Raw genomic sequence first — 7455 nt, 5'->3', positions numbered from 1 at the left:
CTTTTGATTTAATTATTTTGCATTTCTCACTCATTTGCCCGTTTATGTGTTGACTCATTCTCTTGCACGTATCCTCATTAATTCATTTAGTCATTCATTTCTCACTTACTACATTCCTTGTGTATTTCTCCGTTTTTCAGGCATTTCTTTACAAATTCCTTTTTTGTTTTTTTTACATATATTTACTAATTTTTTATGTGCTACTTGTTTACTTACTTTTTACTTATTCACCATCCATGCGTTTATTCAGGTAATAATTCATTAATTTTCGACGTTCATGTTCATGTATTCAAGAAGTTCCGTTTTCATGATTTATTAATTCACTTACCGTCATTATTAAAATCAGGTTTGTATCGCCATTATTGAATTAATTTTTATATGCTGTTAAAACTTAATTCGCAGCACACCATCATGACTGAATAATTTTCCTTGTCACTGAATATGAATTCGATTTTGCTTTTTCATAATTGATTTAATTCTGTATTATCCTAATCAATTACTTTTATGTCGTGTTAAGTTAATTCGCTCATAAGTCATCATATATGAAATCACTCTTAATGTTATATTGGAATTCACTTCTGCATCGTGATTACTACGCGACTTAAGATTTCGAAAAAAGACAAAGGTGATATTGCACGTCGTATCCTCTTCCCCAAAAATGAAAGGTCTCAGTTGTTCCTTGTCTGTCATTCGTGCATTAATCGAGTAGTCGCATTGCGTGCAGACGGCTTCTGAACGTGCGCGCACGGGAGCGTGATTTATCAAGCACTATTTAAATGATACACACACACACACACAGCATCAGACTTGGTTTGCAAGCACCGGCGCCATCTAGTCCTTTCTTCTTCTTCTTCTTCTTCTACGCCGGAAAGGCTTGGATATATAAACATACCTTACAGTGGAAGGTGAATGCTCTATTGTATATTACATACCGACAGTGTAAATAGTTACATACTTGATAACATCACATGTATGTAGATGTACGTATAGACTAATACACATACACACTTATATATATATATATATATATATATATATATATATATATATATATATATATATATATATATATATATATATATATATATATATATATATATATATGAAGTGTATTTAAGTACTTTGTATACTTATCCATATACATAGTATATATCTCGAAGGTGGGTGGGGGGGGGAAGAGTTTTATTGTTGATAAGCGAGACCTTTTATAGATAGCTGTGCATCATATCATTAAACAGCTGTGTTTATCTTCAATTAACTTAGATCGTTTATTTCGTTTCAAGCTCACAGATTGGCACTGTTTGTTCTTTGTTCTGTGACAGTTACGTTTTCGTCTTTCCCTCATATTCCGGAACTGATTCCGGATAGTGTTTTCAACTTACCTCGTCTCCTCTTATGTGACTTAAGATCTTTTGTACATATTTCCCCTCGTCGTTTCTTGACTTATTCCTACTTCTTTTTTGTCTAGTTTCTCACTTTTTTTTTTTATTTTTAACGGTGATCGATATATTTAGTCTGTAACCCCCCTCCCCCTCCATCCCCCTGTTTCATCGCAGATCAGGTCAGGGGCATCAGTACCAGCAAATTGAAGATGACCTCCATTCACCCCTCCCTTGTGTGGGATGCTGTGTGTATGTCCTACCTTATACCCTCCCCCCACCTACCCCCACCTTCCACCCTATTGCCGTATAACCGAGGGTGGCTTTTGCCCCTTGCCGTGGGGCAGCATTTGCCCCTACCTGGCCCCTCTCCCTTACCCTCCCTAACTGCAGGAGAGAGAGAGAGAGAGAGAGAGAGAGAGAGAGAGAGAGAGAGAGTGGGGCTGGTGTTGGAGCAGCAGCAGCAGCGGCAGTAGGGTAAAGGCACGAGAGTGTGGCAGCGACCCGCGGCAGCAGCGTCAGAGTGCGTTCGAAGATTGTCGCGAGTGGGAGCAGCAGTAGTTGATGATAGTAGTGACAGAGAGCCGTAGTAGTAAATAGTTGTAGTCCCAAGTAGTGACGTTAGTCGACAGCTCCTGCAGGGGTGGGGGTGAGTGAGCTTTCGCCCCACGTCTCCGTCATTGACAGATCAATTTCAAGTTATAGTTGTCGTAGTGTTAGTATTTGCGTTCCTTCAGAGACAACTCTTTTTTTTTTTTTAAGTTGTAGTCGTAGTGGCAGTTGTAATATAGCAACTTTGCGATGTCATCGTTCTCGTAAAAAAATAAAAAAAAAAGGTACTTCGAGAAACTGCTGGGTGGTGGTTGTGGCCTCCTTCATTTGTATATTTGGAGCGTAATCAACACTCGGAAAGACGCCATGCAATTCGCCTCGCGCTTCGCGAACCAGCTGAATTTGTCGTGCCTCGTGTGATGTGTTTCGTGTGAATGTTTACCTTTATCGCCCAGAACGATCTGTCTGTCTGTCTCGCGACTAGTGCCTTGTGTCGATCAAATCCATTCTGATCATTTCTTTACCACTTAGAGTGTCGACTTCAGACCTTTAACATCGAAACTTATTTAGAATTAACACTGAGAACTGAGATTTGGCCTCTGAGACGCGTCGAAACCCGTCGTCCTATACCATGAGTGTTGCCAAGATCTGATGGTCGTGAAATTGCAGTCGACTCTGTTGTAGCCTTTCCAGCCTCCACGATGGTGCAGATTGAAGACGACAATCAGTCTGACAAGTCTTTCGTAAGTATATGAGTGATGTTTCTCTCTCTCTCTCTCTCTCTCTCTCTCTCTCTCTCTCTCTCTCTCGTTTCGTCTTTCAGATGCATGGATCGTGTGGCTGTGACTCAACGATTGTTGTTATTCTCTTCATTATTTTATGTGCACTCAACATCCGGATGCTTCTGTCATTTAGTTATACGATGCCATCTGTTGGATGTGCATATATATATATATATATGTATGTGTATATATACAGTATATATAGAGATATATATATATATATATATATATATATATATATATATATATATATATATATATATATATATATATATATATATATATATATATATTCCTGTTTAGGATCTAGGATAGGGAGAGGAAAGAATGAGATCCGCAATTAACGCTGAGAAAATAGATTAATAAAGGCAGAGATTGGCCGTAATGAATCTTGAGAGAAACTTTTTCTGAACCTGAGAGTGATCTCCAAAGTACTCAGAAGCAGTCAGGGTACACCTAAGAAGTATAGGATTAGGGAACTCTCTCTCTCTCTCTCTCTCTCTCTCTCTCTCTCTCTCTCTCTCTCTCTCTCTCTCTCTCTCTCTCTCTCTCTCTCTCATATGCTACTAGGCTACAAAAGATACGTTACCAATATTTGGAAAAATATTTGGTAGGAAAAATATTAAGATGAAATATACTTTGAGTTAAAAATTATATCATATGAAACATCTCTTCCTATTTTATGAATTAGGCTGAAGAAATACGTTGAGTCCGTTGATTTATGGGATATGTGTCCTAGCAGTTTTTAAAAGTAGTGGGAAATGGAAGGAGCAAACCAGTGTTGTAATCATGTCCAGACCCGAAGAAGAGAATGAAAGGGCAACGAAAAATCCGTGGTAATCTAGTTGGAGGCGACAGAAGACAGAGTGAAGTACAATTAAACAATAAATAAGTGATAATGAAATTATAATTATAAATAGGTGAGGAATACTGTCTTGAACATACAAATAAATAAGTAAACAAACATAGATTTACAGACAGATGTAATACCAAAGGTCCTTTTGCTGTTGTTTAGAATAATCTGTAAAATGGATACAAATGAAATTAATAAGTAGATAGAAATTCTTGACTCTGGTTTAGATACCTCTCGCGCCCTCTCAAATTCTGACTGTGTCAAAATTGCATTATTATTAATATTATTAAAAAATACTCATAGTAGCATGAGTCTTAAAATGGAGAAGCAAATCCACAGTTATGTATATGTACATATATTTAAAGATAAATCAATATAGATAGCTTTCGGGAACTTGAAAAGGGGAACCGAACAAGTTCCCGAAACTATCTATATTGATTTATCTTTAAATATATGTACATACACATGACTGTGGATTTGCTTCTCCATACAGATTGAAAAGGGGAACCGAACAAGTTCCCGAAACTATCTATATTGATTTATCTTTAAATATATGTACATATACATAACTGTGGATTTGCCTCTCCATGTAGATTGAAAAGGGAACCGAACAAGTTCCCGAAAGATATATGTATTGATTTATCTTTAAGTATATGTACATATACATAACTGTGGGTTTGCTTCTCCATTATTATTATTATTATTATTATTATTATTATTATTGTTATTATTATTATTATTATTAAAATGGTGCAGGAAACAAAATGGAACAAGCTAAAAGCCATTAAATTGCAAAGGAATCTTCCGCTGAATAGAAGACGCGTAAAAAGGAAACAGTAAAAGTAGAAAGGCAAAGCCAAGAGCAGAATAAACAAGCAACGAAGTGAAAATAACTCAAAAAGCGGATGAATACGAAGGTACAGAAACAGCAACATTAAGTCAGAATAAGCAGAACCAATGCATATAGGTCTTTAAAGTAGCATTACAGCCTCCTCATGAAGGGAGAAGGGTCTTTTTTGTATGTCTCGAATAAAAGAAGAGCGACAGGAACCATTGCTTAGAAGACGTGGGATGTCTCGTCAAGGCCATTCAAGGGTTTGTGAATGAATTGTCAAGATGAGGTTGGAAAAATGCTTCTATTCGCCATCTCTCTCTCTCTCTCTCTCTCTCTCTCTCTCTCTCTCTCTCTCTCTCTCTCTCTCTCTCTCTCTCTCCTGCTATTTTGTAAAGGGCATCCTTACAGTTTAGTGGACATTTTACTTTATTTGATGTGTTTTAGAGCATTTTTGGAAATCGATAACACTATAATGCTTTTAACTGCTGTTAGGCGAATGCCAAAGGAATTACATCTAAAAGGAAACATTTCTAGATCTAGAAAGACTTGTTATTGTATCCAGACATGATGATCAGATACGTAGACAATCATTATGAAATTGCCAAGAAAACACGGTGTTTACTCCAACACTTGCCACAACATCAAAACAAGACAAAAAAAGAAAAAAAACTTGTCCAGAGAAGCGTGTCTGGTGTTATTTCGTCTGCCGTTTTTAGGATAGTGAAATGTGTCCTTTATAGACACAAAAAAGCAAGATACCAACGATGACATAGCGCGTTATCTGATCCAAGTAATCACGCAGTGTTTATATAGAATAATACATTAAAAAACAACTAGTGAATATTTACCTGACTGGCGAAATGGCTTCTTACCATTATTTAACAAAGTTATATATATAAAAAAAATGAAAATAAAAAACAACTTTTAGAACATGGAAAGTGACGATATCCTGGAGGTCATATCAGAACCACTGATCATTTGGGCACAATAGGCATTATTCAAGGTTCTTTGCAGCGTCTCTTCGGTGCCTAGCTGCAACTCCCTTAATTTCTTTTACTGTACTTCCGTTCATAGTCTCTTTCGTCCATCTTACTTTCCACCCTCTCCTAACAATTGTTTTTATAGCGCAACTTCGAGGTTTTCCTCCCGTTACACCTTTCAAACCTCTTTTACTCTCAATTTTCCTTTCAGCGCTCAATAACCTCATAGGTCCCAGCGCTTGGCCTTTGGCCTAAATCTTATATTCCAGTTCCATTGATCAGCTTAAATACTAAATACCATACCCAAAAACAAACAAATGTAAATATATTGAAGCTGCAACGCTTGCAGATGCCTGACTGTCAACAACACCAGAATCGGCAGCAGCTTTGCATAAACTAGGCGACGCCGGTGAAGGAGGCCGCAATTTCCATGTTCGCGCGCGAGCGTAAGGTTTCATCGGCGAAAATGAACCTGGGGTTCTTGACCTCGGGTTTCCTTGAGGTTTTGCCTCAGAGTTCGTTCCCCCGGGGACTTCGTTCGTAGCGTGATAATGCACGGTAATTGCGATGTTAGTGAATAATTGATCGACTAATTAAAGTACACTGTGATCTTGATTATTTAGTACGTATGGTAATGATGACGATAGTGAATAATTAAAAGCATAATTACTGTAGATAGCGATGTTGATTATTCAGTACGTACGTTAATTATGATGCTAGTGAATAATTAACATGATATTTAATGCAGACAAAGCAAGTAACTACTCAATACGTTCGTTAATTATGATGTTAGTTAATATTAACATAAAAATTAACGAACATTATTATGTTAATTCACTACGCACGTTAATTATGATGTTGGTGAATTATTAAGATCGTAATTAAGATAATGATGCTATTTATTCATTACGTAATACAGGTTGTCCAATTAGGTTACAACTAATACAGTGGAATTATAGTACTGTTTCTTAATTAGTGTTAATGAATGCATAGTTATTCTATACCCAAGTCGTGGGAAAGTGCTTGAAAACTCCATATTTACATTATGGGAATAATATATTGATGAAAAATGCACCTGATTGCACCTATATGCCCCGACACCTATTTGACAAACTTTAACTGATCATTCAACTTCTTCCATGTAGGCTGCGTCATCATTCAGTAATCTGCGAGCGGTTTTGTATCACCCGTCAGTCGCCCCCATCTCCCATTAACGCTTCACGGTCTCTGTGACCTTTCCTTTCCGTCTTCTGCCCGAATTTCCTCCTTGTTTCCGTTTTCCTCGTCCTTCGAGATGCTGATTTAAGGCTTCTTTCAGGGTCAGCTCACTCACAAACTTTTTCCTTCTTCTTTCTGTATTTTTATACATACCGGTCTGGGCTAGATGAAGGTATTAGGTACCGTGTCCTGTTGGCTTCGAAATAAAAAAAGATGATTTACTTTATAATTCAGTCTAGTTTTTCACGTTGCTGAACTTAATGTTCTTGTATTTATATACACTATTTTATATATATATATATATATATATATATATATATATATATATATATATATATATATATATACATACATACATACATACATACATACATACATACATACATACATACATACATATTTACACACACACACACACACACATATATATATATATATATATATATATATATATATATATATATATATATATATATATATATATATATATATATATATATATATATATATATATATATATATATATATATATATATATTGTACAGTAAGGGGCCATGAGGTCTGTGGTATACCGAATGTTTTGGGTACAGTTTTTATGTGAAGACCATCTTTTTATATACGCAGTTGAAACTGTTTGCGTCTTTAGAATGGGTTCTCCGGAAGATCTTATGGCTGCTGAGAGCTCTTTATGGAATTCCCCCGGTTGCTTTCCGGGATAAGTCTCTTTGCAGTGGCTTTTCTCGTGATGACAGTTGGGCTTAAAGATTCTGTATGGCTGAAAACGGAACTTGTTTTTTATCCAAGAGAGTTCAGGGAGTGAATATGTTCAGTGCACTTGCAGACGGCGCTGCCGGTG

General features: G+C 36.5%; 1 protein-coding gene across 19 annotated transcripts in view; it reads left to right on the top strand.

The window, feature by feature from the left end:
- Window positions 1-7455, top strand: part of LOC136842702 (monocarboxylate transporter 14-like) — a 215425-nt gene that overhangs the window by 95075 nt on the left and 112895 nt on the right. Inside the window, exons 1-2 of one of the 19 annotated variants that reach the window (XM_067110395.1) lie at window positions 1852-1902; window positions 2463-2674. The exons of 17 other annotated variants lie outside the window; for them this stretch is intronic. In XM_067110395.1, coding sequence (XP_066966496.1) covers window positions 2633-2674 — 42 coding nt within the window. In that variant the 5' untranslated portion in view covers window positions 1852-1902; window positions 2463-2632. Of the gene's footprint in view, window positions 1-1851; window positions 2029-2462; window positions 2675-7455 lie in introns of those variants that run through there. One more of the 19 variants, XM_067110394.1, reaches the window with a different exon arrangement.

This window comes from Macrobrachium rosenbergii, chromosome 10, assembly GCF_040412425.1.
Source record: "Macrobrachium rosenbergii isolate ZJJX-2024 chromosome 10, ASM4041242v1, whole genome shotgun sequence".
Classification (NCBI taxonomy): domain Eukaryota; kingdom Metazoa; phylum Arthropoda; class Malacostraca; order Decapoda; family Palaemonidae; genus Macrobrachium; species Macrobrachium rosenbergii.
Note: the sequence above shows the minus strand (reverse complement) of the source record. Positions and strands in the feature narration are given on the sequence as shown.